The 24535-nt window shown below is 35.9% G+C and overlaps 1 protein-coding gene across 1 annotated transcript in view; it reads right to left on the bottom strand.

Annotated features, from left to right (window-relative positions):
- The window catches only part of AQR (aquarius intron-binding spliceosomal factor), a 54271-nt gene that overhangs the window by 19050 nt on the left and 10686 nt on the right, over positions 1-24535 (bottom strand). The window contains exons 10-25 of the mRNA XM_065064176.1: positions 23687-23751; positions 21756-21872; positions 20734-20847; positions 19591-19694; positions 19174-19276; positions 17986-18106; positions 15989-16130; positions 15051-15229; positions 13063-13230; positions 12462-12631; positions 8674-8915; positions 6845-6991; positions 6213-6282; positions 4255-4365; positions 2612-2721; positions 203-338 (exon numbers count right to left, since the gene is read on the bottom strand). Of these exons, the coding sequence (XP_064920248.1) occupies positions 203-338; positions 2612-2721; positions 4255-4365; positions 6213-6282; positions 6845-6991; positions 8674-8915; positions 12462-12631; positions 13063-13230; positions 15051-15229; positions 15989-16130; positions 17986-18106; positions 19174-19276; positions 19591-19694; positions 20734-20847; positions 21756-21872; positions 23687-23751 (2099 nt within the window). The remainder of the gene's footprint in view (positions 1-202; positions 339-2611; positions 2722-4254; positions 4366-6212; positions 6283-6844; positions 6992-8673; positions 8916-12461; positions 12632-13062; positions 13231-15050; positions 15230-15988; positions 16131-17985; positions 18107-19173; positions 19277-19590; positions 19695-20733; positions 20848-21755; positions 21873-23686; positions 23752-24535) is intronic.

Genomic DNA, 24535 nt, shown 5'->3' on the forward strand with positions numbered 1-24535 from the left:
GGTGAGTCATCAGGCAGGACTTAAAACAATAGCAGCACAAATAATGTTACAAATATAGCTTTAGTGGTTATTGTATTTTGAACCACCAGAGAAAATATGGGGTTTTTAGACTCTATTCTGAAAAATTCACTCCAATTTTTACAGAAGTGTTTCATAACATATTGAGGTCATACAGTCTCTGTAGTAGTATTTCAGTCCTTACTTGGTACAAGAAGAAGTGGCCAGCAGTTTCACAAGTGTAAGAAACATCTCCTGGGACTCCAAGACTCTCCTGTAATCGCCCAACTTCTCGTAGAAGTTCAAGTCTTCGAGCCAGCACATAATTAACTCTTCCATATCTACAAAATGGATTAAATATAACACAATTTGTATTTAATTCAAAACTGTTTTACCTAAGTATCACAATGAGACGTCACAAAAAAAACTCAATACTCCTCCTAAAAACAATCCACAACTACCACCTGGTTCCAAAACCCAAAAATTTGCTACTTGCCAACTACTTCTATCAGGTGAACCCTAATAATTTTGAAAGCCATGCAAGAGCCACTACTGCAGAAAAAGATCCTTTTATCCTGTCACTTCAACAAAATCTTGATAAGTGTTAGTAAAACATTCCCATGATGTACCTGTAAAGCAGAAAAGCATTACTTCCAATGGACTGTTTAGAAATCACAGTACACTGCATGTTACACAATCAGAAGCAAGTTATACAAGCCTATGGATCATCATAAATAGAATCTATATCAAAAGTTTCGGTACGATAAGGCTGACTTCCTTCAGCAATGTACAAAATGTCTTGAAATAAAGCTTAGCCCACCATAACAGACAGGTCTGCATCCAAACACAGAAGGTCCTGTACTCACAGCTGCATGTCGAATAACTTTTACGACTAGTTTGTAACCTACTCCTTCCATTCTTCCTCCTCTTACACAATTCAAGCCCGTTTTTTTCCTTTATGAATCCATTTCCTTATTCCATGCACTCCCCCCACTCCCAGAAGCAGCACAAGAACAACAACAAAAATCAATCAATCACATTTTCTAAAAAAAGAAAACTAACTAAAAGGTGGTATAAATGGGGGGAATTAAAGAAGTGAGAGGAATGGGTCACCTTTGTTTAAAAGTGCATACGCAGTTAAAAGCTGAAATGTGAATAAAGGCTAACTTTCAAGTTCTTATTAAACTTACTGTTCATAAAATATCCTTTCTGCACAGAAAAAAACCTGTCACAATCCCTAGTAATCACAATGGGTTCTATTGTTTTATTTAGAAGTGTGAGAGCAGTTAACACCGGAGATCTAAATTTACTAAGACACAACTGAATACGATATTGTTCACAACTGGAAAAAAACAAGATCCTCAGGAACTATAAAAATTAAGATCCTAGGAATACTAAATGTTTTCTTTTCTTCTCCAACAAAACCAATCCATCATAAGTGACTGCAACCAGTGGTTTGTTTTTCTTCACACTTCCAATGTCCTCTTATTTCTCATAATTCAAATAAAGTGTCCTCTTTTATGTATTCATTCACTGCTACAAAGATTTTCTTAAGCTGTGATTTCCTTTGTGTTTAAGTGACAGTCCAAGTTAAATCTGCTCCTCTCCACCTTGTTCTTATATTTGCAGAGGGAGCAAAAAAGGAATACTAATCTTGCAGTGTTGTGTCCTCTAAAGCAGACTGACATGGAAAAACCACACACTCAGAAGCAATCTAAAAAACAAACAAAAGGTATATGGGAGATAAACTTCTCAGAGTAGTGCAGCCCACCTTCAAATATATTCCTCAACCCTTATTCCCCCTCCCAAACTGCCAGAACCCATAGAGTTGCAGTAATGTCCCATAGGTCTAGACTTATCCTGGAAAAGAATAAAATAGAAAATGTAAAGTGTCTCAAATAAAACTCCTTTTAATGATGAGCACTACTGTTCAAGGTATATACTAAACCACTGATAATACTAAATAGACATCTGTCATGGTATCATTTCACTATGATTTTGGCTATCAAATTATTATAGAAATAATTTTAAAAAAACCACAAAGTATTACTTTTTCTAAATGAAGCTCAACTACGTGTATGTGGGTAGCTTCTAGTGACTGTATGTAATTTTTAACTACAGCTTTTAAAGTCAAAGTATTGCTATAATAGTCCCGGACAGTTCAGTTATTTCCAGTGCATGACCCTTATGCCCCCGCTTATATTTACAAATGTGTGTAATCCTACTGACGTCAATTGGACTAACGCATAAGAAACGTACCAATATTTACAAGAACATGTTCTTAAGTCTTTGTACTGATACAGAGTTGATAGCTTTCCTTGCGCATGTATTCCTCATAATGCGTTATTTACCAATGAAATATGTAACTTTGTATTTAAGCAATATTTTGAAGAATGAAAAGCAGTCAGTAGAAGTGATATCACATTTGCACAAAAAAATCTGTAACTGTAAAAACCTGCCTTTATGATTCAACTTTCTCTCATAAACCAGATCAATTCTATAACATGTATATGGGCCCAGACTATAATGACATACTTTTATTCAAGCACTTGAGTTTCTGAACAAGCTATGATGTTTATGCAAGTGAGTTTATCATTAGCACCTCCCTTCTCACCTGCTGAAATCTTTCTCTGTCTCTAATTCCTCTTCTCCATGACCCAGACGCAGGAGGTGGCGCTCATCAATGTCTAGAGCCATGATTTTTTCAAACAGCTGGTTCAAGGCCTAAAGATTGACAAGAACAGAAGAAAAAGTAGTTTTTAGAAGTTCAGAGGCTCTTGCAGGCAAAACCTTAAGAATTACTGGTAGGCCAGCTAGGAAATTATGCTTGTTTTGGTATAAATGGAAGCCAAAGCAAACATTAAGTTCATACTGAAACTAGAGCTTTTAATCTTGACAATAGGTAAATTAGCCTACTAAAACTCTTGTATTTGCATACTTCATACAATAATTAAATCTGATTTTAAAATTTAAAAATTTGATTCTATCACTTAATTTAGTTGATAAAGCTGTCAGTTTATAAAACTGTCTCAAGAAGCACACTTTGCAAACACTGACTTTGTTAAATGACTTTAAACCATGGAACTTTTACTGTACATTAAAAGAATATGATCTGGTACTGACCAGCAGGTGCTCTGACTCTGTTCCATAAGGACAAATACATTTTGCTGAACTAGATCTCTTGTCTTAAACTTTTCATTTCTCTAACAGCTTCATATCAACTGTTCTATTCAGTATATTTCAAAGGAGTAAGTTTGTAAGCACTGGGCCATCAAGTTATGAAACGAAGAATAAACAAGAGCAAGCTCCACTTGTACTTCTGGTCAGCTGGAAGACAGGCAAACATGTTGAATTATAGTGTCAAGGCTTAGGGAACAATCCTTGCTGAGATATACTTTAGTTCCTGAAGTACAATTTCAAGTTCGTGTTCTCATATAAGTCCTGTCTGGTAAGAAGAGTCTCCTACCTGTCTCAAATTATTTCCTTTCTTTACTCTGCAATGGAGATGCTCTCAGCCCTTCCTCTCAACCTCACTATCTGTTACTCTCCCACAACCCACTGTAGACTGGCCTATATTATTCCAGGTTATAACTCCTCACCAAAATGAAGCACCATCCATCATTTTTTGATCAACAGCATAAGACCTTGCTTTGATGGAAAAAGAGGAATGTTTTCAAAGTAGTATGTTCAGTAAAAATAGCTCGTAACTTAGATAGGGCAGACTAATTAGGGAGATCAGGAAACAGACAACGCTGGTTTTGAAATACATCCTTCCAAACCAGAGGAAGATTTAGAGTAAGAATCTTTAAGACTTTTATAATTATTACTCTTATTTTATATATGCTTGAGAATTAGCAGATAGGCTCTATTTCTTATGAATGAGAAGCAATCATTCAGCTGAGGAGGCCTTCCCTTGGAAGCACAAAGCAATCAGTGTCGGTTAAAGCTCATTAGCAAAAATCTGACACACATGCAGTGAATGTGCAACTGTAAGAACTGTGCAAATACTTTCTCAAAATACTTCCTAATTTTTACCTGCAACCAGTTAAACAGATTGAAAACTTCTGATAAATAGCTCAGAACTACAAACCTGAAATTCAAAAACTTAATTTCAGACTACGAAAGTGGCAAAACTGCACACAAGCCACTCAAATTTTCAGTGTTAAGAGACAACTGCAGTCCCAAACCTGCTGACCACGAGACCTGCTGTTCTTTATTTTAATTACAGGAAAATTTCATACAGGACTGACACTTTACCTGATTAGAGTGGGTAACTATAAGAGTTCGTTGTTCTGGGAAATTATGATAAAGATTGGATATTATCTGGACTGCTACATCAGTTTTTCCAGTACCAGGTGGACCCACTACCTAAAAACAACCAAACAAATTTAAAACAAACATAAATCAGCAAACAATTTGTCAGAATATTGTACGATACAGAAATATAGCCTCAGGACAAGCTAAACATAGGTGAAATGGTGAAAAAAAACATCAAAACACACAACTGAAAAATAATATAAAATAAGTAATAAAAACAAAAAAATCCATTATTTTTATTTACTCAAAAATCTACAACTGATGATATAGAAGTAACACTGTCACTGTTTTTATAGGTTAAATTATACCAACAACATTCAAAAAACGAGACCTGAGACATTTTAAAGGTATCCAAGTATTATAAAGCACCTCAAAGTAATTTGTTCAGCATTAAGAAGGAAAGAATAGCAGGTTCCTTATGTATCTCCACAGAAAATTGCTACGAAATCACTTAAAGAATCTCATTGATCACTGCATTTGAAAGCAATTAGGACTGTATTGCTTAAAAATATTAGAGAGAAATACATGACATGACAGGAAATAAAACACAGGCCTATATCATGCAATTGTTTTCTCAGTCTACCTTCTCTCCCTGCAAAAAGTGGGTGATGTAGTAAAAAAAAAAAAAAAAATCAGAAATACATGCTCAGAAACAAAAACACACTTGCAACTGAAGTTCATTAACAGTTCAACATATATTAAACACATATATAGACATTTTAATTTCACAATCTTCTTACTCATTGACAACACCACTGATATAAAACAATACTCCTGTACACTGCTGTGGGTATTTGTAGACAAACACTCTGATTGTGTAAAACCCAGCAGTTTAAGTCATTCCAAAAAAAACCCTTCCAACATTGTTTAATAGTCAAATTTAAAGCATCTATCACTGTGGCATTTTCACAACATTCAAAAAAAGAACTTTAATTTCTAAATATATCTTGAAGTTGATATTCTATCAAAATGAAGACAGTTCTGCTGCAGCCTACTACAAAATATACCATACTCAAGAACACTGCCAAGAACTCAGGTAACTTTTATGCACATTTACAATACTACTAATTTAAGCACACTTAGGCAGGGACAAAAGGCATCCAATTCTACTGAAATTTATTTTTTCCTTAGTCTTGCATCCAGCTAGAGAGTGTGTAATGACTGGTAAAACACAAGGAGGAAGGAGAGGAGAAAGAGTACAGTACAAAACAGTACCAGTACAAAAACCTAAAAAATAGCATTGTTGCCTATATAAACCAAGAAGAATTTAAAATTATCAGAAAAAAGTCAAATATTCCACTTAGTCACGCCCAGTACAGACTGTACTTCATTGAGAGACACGTAGTCGAAGTGTGAGAGCAGTAAACCTTAAAGAACTTTGCAGAAATTCACTGAGCAAAATTTATTTTCATAACAAATCTACAGCTTCGGATTCGTTTGTAACTTCTTAGTTCTGAAATTTAGTAGGATATAGAGGATTGCACATTACATTTCACAAGACAGCAGAAAAAAAGCTCCCTGAAGACAATTCAATGACTTCCTTTAATGGAGTTAGATCAAACTAAAAATGATGCAAGTAATTTAAAACAGTCAACAGTGACAGGCACGTCAACAGCTTTACAGTTTAAAATGAGCTATTCAGCCACTGAAAAAGTACATTCAGTTGTTGTGGAAAGTCTTCAGCCACTGAAACAAGACAGTTTCACAGAGATCAAATGTGTTTCTGTAGGATTTTTTGGAGATGGAAGGATGTTGAACTTTTGTATATTAGTTTTTCATACTTAACTATTAATAGAAGTGACCTCAACAAGGCTACAAAAATGGGCATTACTGGTATTTCACTAAATAAATCCAGAATCAAATAAATAAGAGTATAAAATCCTTAAACATATTCTTACCATAGTTAGTCCAGGTTGCATTCCTGCACGTATGGCTTCAATCTGAGTATGGGTAAACGGAATAGTATTGCTGTAACAAAGCAAAACAAGATCAGAGAATTGGCAGATTTTGCCAACAGTTTTGATAAAAGCAATTGTTTTCACAAGTTTGCTTTAAATTAATTGGCTACATGTTTCTCCAGAACTACACGCCTGCAAACTTTTATATAAACTAAATCAACATTAAAACTGTCATCTTTATAGACATGACAATCTTGCAACTTCTAAACAAGACAGTATATCATGTTCACATGACAACAAAATCATCCCATCTAAAAGACTGTTTGTATTTAGTTATTATTTTCTGAGAATGCTGTAAAATTATTTAGGTATGATCCTCCTAATATTCAAAGTCTTGACACAATACTAAAAGTATTTTTCATTGTTCTACAAGGGAATTTTTTGACAGAAAAGGGATAATAAAATAGTTTGATTTAACTATAAAACAAAACAGTCTCATACTCAATCCTCTTTTGGTAATGAAAGCAAAATGATATTTTGTTTATAATCAATGATACTATTTTTAAGTGTTTCTGAAAATGAACTGCTATGCATTTGTTACCGTTTTAAATAAATTCTCAACCATTTATTACCGTTTTGGCTGATTATATGGATATGGTCCCCTGTTCGGAATGACATGAGGCTCTACAATCAGAGTTTTAGCTTCTTCAGGTTTTTCTCCATTCTCATCCTCTTCTTTTCTTTTCTTTCCTTTACCTCCTTTTATTGGGAAAGTTATCCTGTAACAGATAATATAAGATTATACTTCAACACATTCACTATGGCACCAGACTGTCTTAAAAGTTTATACAGAAGGATTTTTTTGTTACCATAAAGAAAAACTTCCACACAATATAGAAACAGGAATTGCAAGCAACAAAGTATTAATGATGATAAGGAAAAGGAGCAACAAATAAATGGATGAAGTTGATTTTAAGAAAGCATGTTTGACAAAAAGTATGTCAAAAGCACTCTTTACATAGCTTGAAAAGCCAACAGCAGTCCTGAAAGGCAGCTGGAAAAACACTGAAGGCAAAGAGCTCATAAATGAAAATGGAAGGCACAGGAGGAAAGTTATAATAAGAAAGCCACCAGCACTGTCTGTTCAGCAGCAATAATTTCATTTTATTCTAGAACTGATGCACTTTTTTTTGTCTACACAAGATATATCAACGTTCTGAACTGCTCCAACACATGAAGCCTTTTATCTTCCCATTTCAATTTTTGTATAGCCCTTTGTGTCATACGTTAGCATTTTTCTCTACTTCAATTCAGAAACACACCATGGTGAAGGAATTCCAATGGCTATTCAATTATCTTGAGACAACAATGCAGACATCTTTAACAGCAATAATCTCTTAGCCTCTTTACAGGGCAAATGCAGAAGTAGGAAGAGCAATAGATCTTCATAAAGAGCAGTATCTGTATTTTAATCTATGAACTGAAGATGAACACTAGTTTATCAAGGGACTCTGTGCATGGTATCTGGTCTTGATACCTTTGGACTATTTTTTTATCGTTATATAGTTTTAGTGCCTTCTCGACACATATTCTGCATTCAGTGCTACAAAAACAAAAGAGCATGGCAGATTACTTCCCTGCTCTTCAACATTCAATTTAGTCAGGATCAGAGCTGACTGGTACAGAGGGTAAGTCTCTTCCTTCCCCAGTCAAACATATTCCCCTTCAAAAGGAAACATTTCAATTCTCATTAACTTGTAGGTGGAAAGAAACGTAGTTTCTTCAGTTCATCTAAATGAACTATTCTCCAGCACTATGCACTGTGAAACTCAGATGCCAAAGTCCAAGGAGGTTCATCAGGAGGGACAGAACTGTCAATTCTAAAAATGCTAGACAACAGCACCACTGAAAAAACACGTGTAAATCTCATTTAGTGGTCACAAAGGTAGGCATACTATGTCAGAAACAAGTTTCTAAAATAAAATAAGCAATATGGGATTTCAGACTTAATTCTTCATTTTGATTGCATGGTGCATTCAAAAGCTCAAATTTTAACTGATGTTGAAATTGCTGTTCTTAGCTTAATAAGACACGTAAGGAAACTATGTAATTATTAATAAAAACCTTCAAACTGAACTTGAGGAGGCTAGATACTAAAATACAGAAGTTAATACTACGTGTCTTGATTCTAACTCAGACTGTTGCTTTCCCCTCTATTGAACAGGTTGATCTACAAGCAATGCTCTGATGCATTTTTGTACAGAATAGAGCAGAAGCTGTTCCTGAGCCTAACCGTAGTACAGTCAAGTCCATTGTATAACCACCTAAATCTTAATATGAACATACTAACATATTTTCTTAAAAGAAAGAGCACATGCCTTCAACTACTGAACCCAACTCCACCTGACAACACAGATAAGCAAGAATACCAGACCAGGAACACTTGAAATGTTGAGGTCACCTGAAGGGGGGTATTTGCAGAAGTGGATTGTCAACAGTCACTTTAATATGGTATCCAGGAAAGCTAGCTTTTAAGTGATCAATGGACAGGAAAGTGTCATTAAAATCCAGAGTTGCAATCTGATTTGGCATTTTTGAATAATGTGCACTACTTGGGTCTCCATATCCGAGAATGATGTCATGCAGCCAGTCAGGAACCACACAATCTGTGTTCATCAAGTTCCTAATAGTCTCCAGAACAGCCTGCAAAATAAGAAAAAAATAAGGAAAAATATGACTGGGGAGATCGACTTTTTACCAAGAAAATGTGACATGCTGAAGACTAATCAAGACTGTTCTAAGATGTCAGTCCTTGTACAGGAAGCTCTGGAAAGTCAAATGTCTTGTGGGAAGAAGTGAACCTGCGTGAGATAATACAGCTGGCATTATCAAATATCACTGTGACACAAAGCATACTCTCAGTTCAGCTTAATTTTATAATAAAGAGGATGGCTCAAAGAAACTTACCGGACACCTACAAACGACTCCAGAAACTTCCTCTCCCTTCAGCTTTCCAATGCATGTAGTAAATTTCTTCTTGCTCTTGGTCTTATGAAGATTTTAGTACGTGACCTGTGGGACCACATAGGTCCTGCACTTAACTTCTGAAGCCTGAAGGTCCTGCAACTACTTCAGAGGCCCGAGATACACTGATGGACTAGTCCCATATTAACTAATAATATTTATGTTGCAAATATAAAAGAAGAGTTTCTGGCTTAAATGTATATTAAGCATAGCATAAGACATTTGTGCTAAAAAAAAGCACAAATAAATCTGAAAACATGGCTTCTTCAGGTAGTGTTCCTAAATCAAGATGACAAATTTCTCAGAGGAAAGTTTAAGAAACATGTCCCTACCAACAAATGTGCTGTGTTTACATCAAAAAAAAACTTTGCTTCGGCTTTCAAAAGTAACATCTATATATGTAAATACAGAAAGATTTATTACTTGTAAGAACTAACACTACTGACTGACGTAGTGGTGCCACCTCCAGCAAATATGCTGTATTTGCAATTCCACATCTACTTAATTTACTAAGACTGAACAAGTGTTCTCTTCTCTCCTACAAGCTCAGCTTAAAACTTCAAGCTGCCTTCTATCTGCTCAATACACTATCAACACTAACCACAGTAATAGTTTGTTTTCTTCTATCCAGCTCAAGTTTGAAAGGCTTACAGATGACATGTAATGTTTGTGTCTAAACTGGTAGTGATGTGATAAACCTGGAAATATCTTAGTTTGTATTGACAAAGGAATGTTTGAGACTTAAGAAAAACCCAACATAGAATGGTTTTAATTTTGATTTGCAGGTAAATTAGCTGCCAAGTACAACAAATTTGAAAGCTACACACATCTAACAGCAATTCTGAGCAAACTTAAATATACATGGCAGCAGTTTCCTTCTGACTACATGAAAGTGCATGCATATGCAAATAAAAAAAAAAATCCTCTATAGTGTCAGTACATGGATGGGCTTTGGCAGAGAGAACTTGTGCTTATAATGTAAAATGAACCTGCCACAGACACACAACATTACCTGTCGTTTCTGTTGGGGTTTTTTAACATAAAGTTAGAAAGATCTCTCTGTGAAGTACCTCCAGTATACCAATCCACAGCTGGATGGCACCAGAATGGTCTGTGCAGACCACAAGCTACTGTTCCACACCAGAGGCATCATTCCAGATACAGAAAATAAAAAGTCAAAGTCTTCCTGCTGCACATTTTATCCATCAGTACAGAACTTGCTGCAGAATCCTTTAGAATGAAATTCACTTCAATTATGCAACGCATGATTTTAAGGCACCAAAAGGCAGGCAGTTTTTGTTCATGTTGCATTTTCATAACGGGAAATCCAAGGAATATATTAAAGATTCAAAGGTCTAAATGATCTAATGCAAAGAAACTGAGCATACATATAAGAAATATTTTCAGGCATACAAAATTACGCACCCTTATAGGAAAAAAGCCAACAGTATCTTGTGCTGCATTAGGAAGCTGTCAGAAGGTCAAAGGAGGTGATCCTTCTTCTTCTGCTCAGCACTGTTGAGGCTAAATCATAGAATCACAGAGTGGTTTGGGTTGGAATGGACCTTAAAGGTCATCTAGTCCTAACCCTCTGCAATGACCAGGAACATTTTCAACTAGATCAGGTTGCTCAGACTCCTGTCCAGCCTAGCCCTGAGTATTTACGTTGATGAAGCATCCACAACTTCCCTGGGCAAAGTCTTCCAGTGTTTCACCACCCTCATAATAAAAAATTTCTTCCTTACATCTAGCCTCAATCTCCCCTCCTCTAGTTTAAAACCATTACCTCTTGTCCTACCCCTACAAGCCCTGCTAAAACATCTGTTCCCATTTTCCTTATGAGCCCCTTTAAGTACTGAGAGGCCACAATAAGGTCTCCCTGTAGCCTTCTCTTCTGCAGGCTGAACAACCCCAACTCAGCCTGTGAGCCTATCCTCACAGAAGAGGTGTTCCAGCCTTCTGACCATTTTTGTGGCCTCCTCTGGACTCTCTCTAAAAGATCCATGTCTTTCCTGTACTGATGGCTCCAGAGCTGGGTGGAGTACTGTGGGGCCGCACCAGAGCAAAGGGGCAGAATCTCCTCCCTCGACCTGCTGGCCATGCTGCTTTATATGCAGCCCAGGGTACAGTTGGCCTTCTGGGCTGCGAGAGCACACAGTAGGCTCATATCTAGCTTTTCATCTACCAGTACCCCCAAGTCCTTCTCTGCAGGGCTGTTCTCAATCCCTTCATCCCTCAGCCTGTGCTGATACTGGGTGTTGCCCCTACCCAGGTGTAGGACCTTGCACTTGGCCTCGTTGAACCTCCTGAGGTTCACATGGGCTCACTTCTCAAGCTTGTCCAGATTTACTACTGGCAACACGGACCACTTGGTCAAAGTTAAGTTTATGTCAATTCACAATTCTAGAAACTCAAATATACATTTCAATTTTGCCTGAAAAACATTCCTCCTTTTGCTTTAACAGAGGGTAATGAAAGCTAAGTTATTGATAAGCCTCCTGAAAAACATTTGCTGTATTCATGTGTAAAACTGAATTGAAATAGTGTGCATAATTTTAACCTTACTTATAGGCAACAAACAGTATTGCAATGCATTAGCAACAGGTTTATTTTGAGCTCTAACCAAATTTCATGAAGGCGCACAGTGAACACCAAAGGAAGCAAAATGCCAAAGAATAATGCACTACAACTGTGTAAAAGCTGTTAGGGCAGGAAAAAAAACAAAGCACCATTCAATCTACAGAGCTCCAGTTAGTGTACAATCTCTGTGAGAACTACCAAAATCTCACCTGACACCCTCCAAAGCCTAATAAGACACTGATCCAGTGATGCTCCCAAAAACTAACAGGTTTCTCTGACTTTCACCTTTTGACTAGTGACTCCTCCTTATCCTACAGTCCACTATTACATCAAGTAAGAAAAATGTCCCACATACTCCCTTGACTCAAAAGGCCAAATACAAATAATCTGCAGGCTACCTGTTAAGAGACTGAAATTACAAGGTAATGTTTTATTATACACTCAAGTGAAACAGGAGTGCTGTGATTTTCAGTTACTTCAACACTTATCTGCAGGGGGAAGTTACCATCAGCTGACAGGCCCAAAATTCCAGAAGTGATCCAATGCCACCTAAAAAGTCTAACTACATGCATCTAAAATGAACATCTCAGTACAGCTGACATATTCAGACACTCTTATTCTAAGAGTCAATGAGCAGTACCTTACCTTGAAATTGTTTTCTTTTGGTTTTCTTCTCATTATTATATTAAATGTCTCATAAACATCTTCTGCTCCATTTTGGATTGTATTGGTCATGTCTTGCTGATACTGGTTTGGGTCCAGAAATACTCTGTATGTTCTGCAGTCCCCTTTAAGTCGTGGTTTGGGTTCAGGTCCTGCCCACAATGAAACAATAATATTAGAATTTGAAGAAGGGCTAAAAGCAGATATTGTAAGTCAAGTAAGTAATCCATAAATGTTTCGGAAATGAAATTTAGACAAATTATTAAACTAATTTCTGCATGGCATAACAAACATTCTTATTTCATGTTTTCATCCAATTTCTAATAGAGATTTTCAATATAAGCTATTCTATTCCTAAAGCCAAAATATACTGTGTTTATGTAATTAATGGAATTACATCAGATTTTACCAGAGGAAACCGGTTAACCTATCTTCGGACTACTTATGAAATTGGTTTCTTTTTTCAAGTAGATAATGAATTCAATGAGCATTACTTAAAAGAGAAGCAAGTCAATGACTAGGCTGTTAATTAAAAAAAAAAAAAAAAAAGAGGGAAAAAAAGAAAAAAATAAGTCTTTCAAACCTTCTTCAATAACACGTCCTTTCTCATCCAACATGCCCTGGATTTCACAACCTCTGACATACATCAGACCAGTTTGCTCAACAAAAGGTCGTCGTCGGTCAAACTTGGTGCCGTAAGGTTGCGTGGGACGTACAGTAATCAAAAAGCAGACATCGTGTTTACGCAGACCTGATTCCAAAAAAGATCATTCAGTGATTTTATTGAATGCCATTTTCCTTTTCCACTACACAACATTGGAATACAACAGAACACATAAAAATTTCCTTTAAAAAAAGCCCCACCTGTTTAGAGAATAATGTGTTCTGTTTCAAAATATGCCTTTAACTTAGAGGTTACAGAATCAAGGATATTGTCGTATTTGCCACTGATCTTGCACACCAGTATCTGCTAGAACTTTAGACATGAAAAGGATAAATTTTACTGCTTTTTTCATGACAAAGTTATTTATTTCAAAACTATTATTCTCCCGATAATCTTACTCAGGTTACACAACCTTAATATTTCCAGTGTTATTTCAGAAGCATGTCATTCTCACTGCCTTCTTCTGGACCAACATCCAATTTTTAATATTTTTTTTTTTAACCACAACTTAAGTGCAGTGCCTAGAACCGGGCATGAAATCCTAAACAAAGTTATTACTTCCAACTGAGTTACTTGTTTTCCATGCTACATTCCAGTTTATAAATCCCAGTATGGCTCAGTTGAGTGTTTTTCCCTCAGCAGTAACATATTGTTGTAGAGTCACGTATGCTTTTGCGTGATGGTGACCTTGGAGTCTTTTCATTCTGCAGAGTTCCTGCCTAACAAGATATTTCCCTAACAGATGTGTGCAGTGACTTGTTCTTGCTTAAGTTTAGTATTCTAATATTCATCCCTATTTAATTACACCCTACTTTTAAAATACAATTTCTCCAACTCACTAGCGTAATTTTGAACACTAACCCTTTTTAACCAATACACCTACAGATTCTCAGGATCTAAGACACCTTCAAAATTTAGTAAACACATGCTGTAATTTTCATAAGAGAAAAATGATTTCTTATTACTCACCAGATATTACCCAACCTAAAGCTGTTTAATCAAGCCCTGTTATGCCAGCAATATTCTCCACCTCAGTTTTAAGTTAAAGCCTTACTGCTTTTGAAATCACAGAGGTTGTTCTAGTATTTAAAAAGCTAGGTGCACCACTATATAGCTACCTTCAGTATAGTGAAGTCTGCTGCCATCCTCCTAGCTTTTCTACTTCAATAGAAATCAACATTCCCAAACTTCTATCTGCTTATTTATCACGCAATCCAGCTTTAGCATTTGTGCTTCGTGACCTATAATCACACTATACAGCTCCAGCACATTTAACAGGTTTCTCTAACAAAAGAGAAGAGAGTGATATTTACTGATAATACAAGTACATGTACATGCTTCTATGCCACTTGCCAACACGGTCAACTAAAGTTCAGTTCCCCAAGCAAAGGTGTCACCTGTGGATACTTTTAAGAAACAGTATATAGTGCAGTCAGCACTTCCTAACAACATTCAAATATACCGAAAACTACTAAAATGCACTGCTTTGAATTAAATCAAAACGTGTTCTCTCCACTTGTATATGAGAGAGATAACACATTCCCCACTACTTTTCCAACGTGACATTATTAGCATGCATATTAATTTAAAATGCTAAGTTACTTTTCCACGTTCCCAGGGAAAGGCAGAATTTTACAGTTACAAATTGAATGACATCAGTCTAAAACAGCAAACATTCTGTTCCCAAAGGATGTGTAAATACTTTAATAGTTTTCATCTTCATTTTAGGAAAGTATAAACTACTTAGACCTGAAATGTGAGTAACTGACTTTTAAACAGTATATTAAGACTGACAAATCTGCATCTTGGATTAAAAACACCTCACTCTTTCTTACAAATAAGATCACAGCAAAGTGTATTTTGATTAGCACCTATTTTGAGCACCTTATTTCAAAGAACACAAGTACCTTCCCATTCATCTTTGATGCTATCTCGGACATTCAAATTAACCGTAACATCTGCTCGTACTCGCATGGGCCAGTTTTCACCAATATTGGGCTTTGCCACCTCCACCACTGTGAAAGAGACAATGGGTTGTGCCATCCTTGCCCATCCACCAAAGACCACACCTCCATATTCTGATAACCTAAAAAAAACAACACAATCAACAAAAACCCCCAAACACCAAAGTTTTGTTAGTCATTATCTGATCAAAGATTCAGGTTTTTTTAAAATGTGAAACAATTTACCTCACAGCTAGCTCTAAGACAAAAGCAGAAGTCTAAATCTTAAATGCTACTGAACTAGATTCACATAATCTTGCATTTTAGAACTGAAGCGTAACACAAACTGATTTATATTTCAAGAAACGAAGGCAGCTTACACTAGCATTGTTTTAAAAAATCCCCAAAAACTCACAGACAGAGGAAAAAGGAAGATAACAAAAAGCAGCTACTGAGTATAAGAGATATCACACCAAATGATCCCTTGAAATCTAAAGAAGATTAAAATGTGGTAGGTGGCAGGCTCAAGACTACTCAGTGACACCTCTCATAAATCAGAAGAGTGGGTGGTAAGTTTCCAGATTCTGTAATGTCAGCCAAGGCTCACTACTTTCAGTAATCTAACTCATCTGTCTTAACACCACAAAGGTTAGTTGGCAGCATCCAACATACTATTTTAACACGCCTACAGGGATACATATCAAGACACCCTTAACTCATCCCACAGGATGGCAACACCTTGTGGAAGAAGTCAGTACAAAACATAGTATCTATGCAAGAATTTAAAATACACTTGCTACTGTTTAAGTAGTATACACACAATATCAGTTATTCATTCTCAAACACACTTTGATTGCAATGAAAGTTGAACTGACTGGTTTGCACCGGTTAATAAATATTACCATGGTTTCATCCTACTGACACTATCTTCAATGTCTTGTCTGATTTCATAGGTGGATTCTAAGCGGAAGAGGTTGAAGTTCCTCAGCAGGTAGTCATGAAGAGTCAGAAACTGTAGATTCAATTTGGGAAGTGCGAGACAGCCTAAGGGGGAAAAGTGGAAAGGAAGAGGTATTTGATGGATAAACAAAAATAAGATTAATTAATACACTGGTTCTACAAATTCAAATACATACATGTTATTCTATAACTGCCACAGTTGTTATCCTGGGAGATTCTAAGAACTACTCCTTTTATAAATATATGCTATTAAAAAGCAGACTTTTTCAGTTTTTCTGTGAATGAGCCTCTACAAGATTAAAGGAGTTTTCACCCTTCCGGCAGTAACACAGTGAACTATTTAAAGACTGAATCCTTCCCTGTATTCAGACTACAACAAAACTCATTTTATAAAAATCAAATGCAGGGCAAAGTAATGGTACTTTGGGAATGCAACAATTAAGCTAGCATAACATAATTATGAAAAAGGCTCATTAACTAATAAAAAACACTCATCCAACAATTCTCCAATTCCAATCCTTTATGTTTATTAGAACCCACCAAAACCATCAACGTACAAAAAAGTTTTGAGCCAAGAAATCAAATTTTAATACATTACTTTCTTCAAAAGTTTTTTACTGATTATAGATTTTTTTTTTTTAATTAGAACAAAAACATGGTAAAATTAGATATACTAAACAAGGGGTATTAAAACTCTTAGATGGGTCCTAAAGCTTGCATGGCTTTAGGATAGTCTTAGATGCAAATTTTCTAGAACAAACATTCTCTCATTTAACATTATCAGACTAATGTTCCAGTTTGAAACCCATGCTTAAGACCCTGGAAAGAATCAGGCTCTTGTAACTTGCAATACTATCCTTGAAACCATTTACTGGTATATGTACTACATATTGGCTTTCATATGCACCGAGATACAATAGCAGTGAAGAAAGGTGATAGAACACCGTAATTTCTATTCTGGAAAGCCTCATGGTGATAAAATACTTTAACACATTTCCCAAAACCAAGTGACAAATTCTGTCTGTTATGTGCACAAAGGGCAGGGCCCGAAGCAACAGCTCCTTAAGGCTGTACAGCATGAGACAGATATTCTTCTTGCCTCATTTTTTTAAATAAAATGGAAACAATTAGCCCAAGAAAGATGGGAGTAATTACTTTTTATTAAGTTTCATCAAAAAACAATTTAATTACTTTTAAGAACACAAAAAAAAAACCCACAAAAATGAAACTGTCTTGTTTGAAATCAGTGCTGGAGAATACATGCAGATTAAAAAGAGAAAATGTAAACTGAAACCAAGAGAAGTAAAATAGAAAAATACTTCTTAACAGTCTGACAGCAACAGAAATGCTTCACAACAGTGCTATCAATACACGGATAATAATAGCAAAAGAGTTTGCCACAGAAGAAGGAAGTGTTTCCACTAGCAACCACTGTTGCCACACCAACTTTCAGTAACTACATGTACACTTCCACCTTGAAATAAAAAAAGACAATTAGTGTTAATTTTCTCCCATCACCGCCCTTTTTTTTTTTTTTCATTTTTGAAAAGGCTTTCTTGAATATACTTCAGAGCAAAGCAGACAACAGCTTTTCTGCTGCATGTTTACAACCTGTTTCACCTCACAGTAACTACCTGTGCCACAGCTGATGGGCTGATGGTACAGCACATCTGTTACCCAGATTATAAGCAAATAAATGTCTTTATGTAAACAAAGGCTTTTGGATTTTTCTTTAAATCCACTATAAATTTGTTAACAATTTCATCTCAGAGCTCCCGATTCACAACTTAAAAATAAAAAGCTGACGTTATTCTAACATACTGTAATATGCCAAAGTACTGCATATAAGTTTCAAGGACAGAATGAACACAGACATCAAAGCTGCTTTTTTTGCAGCATTTACTGTCCTGCTCAGCATTTACTGAACTACTAATCATACCTTCTCCAGAATAATACTCAGTTGGTACAATATTTTCATCCCAAATTATTTTCTCTGTTGGATAAAGAGGCATCTGGTTGAGTTGCTGAATTTGAGATATTCGTCGCTCATGACGGGAAACCTAAACAAAAGATGCATTTTAAATTTCCGTAAGTCTAAAAGGGATAATAAAGCTATTTTTGAAATATACACATTAATCCATGTGACTTCCAGTGGTCACTCGCCATTTGCTCTGTTTTAGTAAGTTTTGGGTTTGTTTTGTGTTTTTTAATTAAATACAACTAAATGCACACAGTGACAGCAGAAGACGAACAAACACATAGTTCAACTACTGGTTATAGTACTAAAGTCAAACAATCATTCGGCCACTCAGTAGGCCAAAAATAGCACAACAGAACTGAAAATATTTAGTCAAGGCTTAGCAGAGAACCAACTTCAAATAAAAGTTATTTTGCTTTCCATTAAACATATGGTCAATAGCCAACTAACCCTGCTTATTCAGCACCAGCCAATTTCCTCACTGGGAGGGGAGAAAAAAAAAAAATAAAATAAATAAAAAAAATCAATCCAATACTATGATATGTCATCAGAACAGGTATCTCCCCATCTCCCCACGGCATCCATAAGCATCATATTATTACCATCTAAACCTTAGGAAATTATGTGATCTTTTTGTAACACAAAATACACCTATGACAAAGACTTCAAAAATCAGCTATGCCATTCTAATATCAGATTAGAAGCCTACAGTACTACTGCTAAACCCTCAATATTCAAAAAACTATTATGTGCATCAATGGTATTTCAGATGGGCTTGAGGAACTAAACAGGTACTGAATGTCTACACATACTTTGGCAGACTTTTTGTTCTTAAAGGGGAAAACAAGTTACTACATAAAGAATACCAACTTTTCCAGAAGAACTCAAAACTACTTCTGAGACTCTGCTTATTGACCTTTACAATTACACAAAATACACGCGGGGAAACTACATTTATGAATAAACATTTTCAAATACTTAATTTATATGGTTTTAAACCCCATCTTTGTATCCCGTTTCACCTATAACAATGCTGCGGTTCACAGGTGGTTCAGCAAAAGGTCTTAAATGGCTGCTTTACTACAGTGTAGTTGCTAGATTTAGCTGTATTTTGAGTTAGAAAAAATAAAGTATTCGTTCTGGTTTTACCAGCAGCTCCAGCAGAAAGTCCTTGTCGTAGGTGGAGTCCTCCCCAGCGGGCAGGGGCGGCAGCAGGCAGAGGTGCGATGCGACCTGGTGGAGGGTGTTTGAGCTGCATGGCAGGAGGTAAAATGGACACTTGAGTCACTTAACACTGAAACTTGAGAAAGCACCTACCATAGCTTTTTTTCTTTTCATTAGAAAAAAGGAAAATAAAGATATTTTTCTTTCACTGGAATTCTAGTACTTCACTATAAACTCTCCCTGTCTTCCTGCGTCAGCAGATGAAAATGCACCATGACAAGTCAGAAAGACCTGAGAGGGTGCATGACAAGTCAGAAAGAAAAAGGCTAGAAATTTGTTAAATTAAAACATACTAAGACAGAGAATTTCAATTTAATGTGAAATTTCATTCTGATAACTTACTTTAGGGGTCCGAATAACTTCACCAACGAATCACGAGTATCTACTGCAGCTACATTGGAGAGTGCAAAGTCATATAACTCCGGAAAATGCGCAAATGCTGTTCTCTACAAAAGACCCAGGCCAGAAACTGAACTTAAGCATATTAATGAAACAATTTAATAACAATCTAAGTATTTATATAAAATCATAGCTTCACCTGATTCATTAAACATATCACCCCATGGACACTACCAGGATACAAATAAAAAACAAGTGAAATCTCAATTTTTCTTAGATGGCACTACCTATTTGTTAATCCTATACTTCCAACACAGTATCTTTTTTATACACCCTCTTATCAGCATGTGTTCTGTCACTAAACTAAAACACAACAGAACAGACATGCAGCTTTGCAGACAACTAAGAAAAGCATGGAACAAGTTTAATTTAACCATGCTTCCTTGAATTTTGTTGTTAAAACTGATGGCAAAAATTCTGAAAAGTGTAACTAATATGACAAGTAATGTGAATTTTTATTTTGTCTCTTAAGTACATAAGACCACTATTGCTACTGTGTGTGTACTGATCTTGAAGAAATGATGCCACCTACTGCACAATCATGAGTTTCAACAGCATTTAATTTTTCCTTCTGAATAGATCTAATGGGAGCAGTTCATCTCAACTTGACAACATCAAATCAAAAGTGGTGGTGTTTTGCTAGAGCATATTATTTAGTTATAGTCACATACATAACACTGAAGTGTTATTGTCTTCAACATGGTATAGAAAGTCAAGTTAAAACTACTGTAACTCAACAGGAAAATAAGGGGTTTTCTTTAACTTATGATGTGTCACAGTTTTTGGATCCTCCAAGCTCCCAGGTACACACCATAATGGTTATGCAAAGCCACACCATTAGCAGAAGGCAGCAGAGAATGAAATCAAACGTTGTGCCAAACTATCAATTGTCTTCTGTCCCAACTCATACTGCAGTGCAAGTTCCTGCTCCAGTGGAGGGACTGGACTAGATGATCTTTTGAGGTCCCTTCCAATCCCTAACATTCTGTGATTCTTTGGGAAATAACACTTATTCTAGATACAAATTAGACTAAACCAGCAAAACCAAATCTTTTCTCTCCCATAAGTACTTCATCATCTGCATACCTGTAAAGAAGTAATTCTGTCATAGTGAATCGTTGTCATCTCATTCTCTGTCAAAGCATTTCCAGTCTGATCATTGATTTCAAAGCCAGTGTAGAATTTAAGCATATCTAAAAGCTGAGACATCATGCATACAAATTAGAGACATCTTACCACAAACAAAAACGTAATTTAAGAAAACAAGTCTGGACAATGTGCAAAAACAAGAGCTCCTCAAAATTCTTGAAGAAATAGACTAAGGAGTGATATCTAAATTTTATTCTTGGTTGATGCACAAAATAATTTTGTTTAGGTACCTCACAGCCATAGAAATTACACCACCGCCCACAACCAATGTGGTTTCCTTTACCTACTAGGACTTGAAACCGAAACTAGTTGCACTAAGGTGACCTAGCCAGAAGTTCACCAAGATACTAAGCCCAACTTATGGCTTGCTCCTGCCCTCTCTGATAGCAGCTCTGGAATTCATCCTACCTTTCAATAAGATTATTTAACTCAAAAGAAGAAAATTATTCAGTTATGCTTCTGCATTTGTGTTTCATCAATACTGACCCTCACAGAAACGGAACAAACGCCTGAGATGGTGGACAGCAAGCAGCAGAAAAAGCAGCTGAGAGGCAGGAAAGGGGAGAGATATTCAGATCCTGCCATAAAAACCAACATACTGTCTACGAGTAAACTGAAGGACAGTAGTGAAAAACAGCTGTAGAACAGTCTGAGGTCAAAACAAAGCAAAGAAGAATGCACTGGCAACAACTTCTGCTATACATGGGGTATGGCATGCCAGAAGCTGCACTGTTTTCCAGGTTGTACTTTTAAGAACTGTTAATAAACAGAGCCAGAAATGCAAGAGCAGTCACAGACAGAGGTCCAGGCAAGAAAGAACTACTGTCTGAAGGAATTAAATAAACATCAGAAACACTGATAAAAAACTTGTCTTAATAAACAAATATAAGACAAAACGATTGCAGTATTCAGAACTGCATCAGAATGAAAAAGTTATTTTCAACAACTTTTTATCTCACCTGGCAGAAGAGGTGACCCTCCTTCTCTCTTTTAGCAAGGCTGGACAGGTAACAGTGAACAACAAGATGGGAGTCATCCAACACTGTATTAAACCAGCGTCGGGTGGGAAGCAACGCCTGCAGTAAACAACCTCAGGTTAGCACAAGCAATTCTTCAAAATGTAAGAAATCCCATTTTCTCCTAATTTTCCATTTCAAGATAGATTGCTGCACACTTATTTACATAACTAATATCTTAACAGAGGTTCTCATATTAAAGCAGCATGTATGTATGCCAAGACGCTGGGTTTATACAGGTAGGCTGCTGTGAACACAGCCTCTTATAGGACTGGGAGCACCACACAAACTTGCCATTAGTGAGACAGCATCCTGCCAGTAATAAAAGTAAATTAAATGAAGCATCTTTTCTGCTACTATGCATCTGTATAATGACTGTGTGATACAAAAGATATGTCAAGCTGCCACAACATTGTTTTAAATATTTGTTTTCTATACTCATTTCATTATTTTTATATTTGTCTTAACACCGCAAACTTTGTTTCTTCTAAATATGGTATGGTATCTTCTGTTCTTTGTAAGATACTAAAATTAGATCTAGGAACTTTTAAAATCTTAATTAAAAACCCATAAAAGCTTTTCATAAACAAGACAGATCAATTCTTCTCAATATAAATGTCTTAAACTGCTACAGGTAGCAACTGTTCAACACCATACAGTAGTACACCTTAACAATTCAAGAGAAAAAGGAGTTACTCTCAATGGAATCTAGAATTTAGAAAGCCAAAAAGTATCAACATGGAGTCCAGAACTAAGACAAAAAAAATAATCTGTAGTAGAAAATACTAATTGTCCTACATAACAATTAGAAAAAGCAAACTCAGAACACTAAGAAATTTCCACAGTGATTAGTTTCAAATTAACAAATCACCAAGTTTTGATTGCAGTCCATATACTGTAAGATGAAACAAATATTCTGAAAAGGGCCATGACATAGGTAAAAAGAGCCCATTAACACAGTACATGCTACCAAAACTAAGCATTAAATGTACTGCCTCTAATAACAGCCAGACTTAATTTTAACTTCAAATACATATTTTCTCTTAAGAGAGTACATTCATTATACCATAAAACAACAAGCTCTAATTTAAATAATTCATTGTATTGCAACTAAAAGTACAGGCTAATTAAGCAATTTAGCAGAGGACAGTTAGTCTGGACAAGTTCAAGGCAAAACCATTTTTTAAGTTCTCTGTGCTTACTGTTTCAGAAAACTCTGTCTTCTTTCAGAATGTCTTCTAAATCTGAAGTTATTTAAATAAATTGCTACTCGTGAGAAACTGTAAAATAATGTCTTTTATTTCTAATTCTGCTATTGTGAAAGTTAAGATTGTCCCATTTTCTCAACACCTGCTGAAAAATTTCACATCTTGCTTGCCCTCCTATTATTTTGTAACAGAGCTACATCACCAGAACTGTTACTTCTAACTAATGAATTCTAGTCAAATAGAAATAGCATCCATTTCAGAACTACTGATGCTTTCTGGGATTACACCCTACAACAAAAAGGTACTTTAAGTGACTTGCACTGGGAAGAATACTTCTGGGTTATTCCCAGCAGACTAGAGCACCAAACATTTTCATTAATTGCCAGAATTATTATGACCACTCCAATTAACAAAGTCTTCTACACTAAGCAATTTAGTATCCTAGCTTTCTCTAACAGTTCATTTGGTTTATAAATATTACTAGTCATTTCCCAATGTGGCTGCACTGCTACAAACTCCTATTTACAGATGGAAAACCACTATCAAGCAACCATATGCGCAGTTGTGACATAACCACTTTATAATTGGAATAAGACTGTGATAATGACTTCATGCATTTAAAACATAGAAAAGTAAACCTGGAAACAAGTTGAAACAATAACTTACCTCAAGATCTAGCATGAGTTCAATGAATCTCTCACAATAATGAACTTTATCCATAGAAATAGGACCTAGTTAGAAAAAAAAAATTTGCAACTGATTCACACCACAACAGATTTGTACTTGAACTACTTTTTAAAAGTGTAATAAATGCTACTAATACACCAGTATTAGCTTTTAATAAGATGTGAAAGTTAACTAGCACATTCTTCTATTTCTCTGAAACAATTCCATCTTTCACTGCAAAACAGAAATTTTTTTGATATAAGAAAGTGGTAGAACCAGAGTTTCAGGAGTGATTTTATCCACTCTGAAAGAAACATACAAAAATGCATGCTTCCACAAGACACCAATGGCCTGATAGGCTTCGTAAAATCTTTCAACTCCAGGTACTCAAAAATACCTTTTTAAAAGCTATAATCAAGATGTGTGCAAAAGGCCTTGACAATATTCGAAGATAGTCAGCGGTGACTACCACAGAGCCTTTAGAATCATGACAGAACACAACACTACACCTGCTTTAATTAATATCTACTTCCTAAAGCCTCCAAAGAACTGTTAATGTATGTCTTCCCAAAACAGGTCTTGCGTAATCAGGAAAACAGAGGAGATGGGTATTCTTTTTCAGAAGTCACAACATACAGACTTTCCCCTTACAGTTCAGTTAAGAGGTGAAGTTTGCTAAGAGTTTAAGAGCAAAAGCAGAACTCTGGGAAGTGATTTCACCCAAATCGTACTGCAGTTGAGAGCATAATAAGCCTTTTTTGTCAAACCATTCACCTTCTTGTACAAACACTTTTCCCTTCTAATTCAGGCAGGCATATAATTTTGCTTGTCACAATGATTTATAAATCA

This window comes from Columba livia, chromosome 5 (genome assembly GCF_036013475.1).
Source record: "Columba livia isolate bColLiv1 breed racing homer chromosome 5, bColLiv1.pat.W.v2, whole genome shotgun sequence".
In the NCBI taxonomy this organism is placed as follows: domain Eukaryota; kingdom Metazoa; phylum Chordata; class Aves; order Columbiformes; family Columbidae; genus Columba; species Columba livia.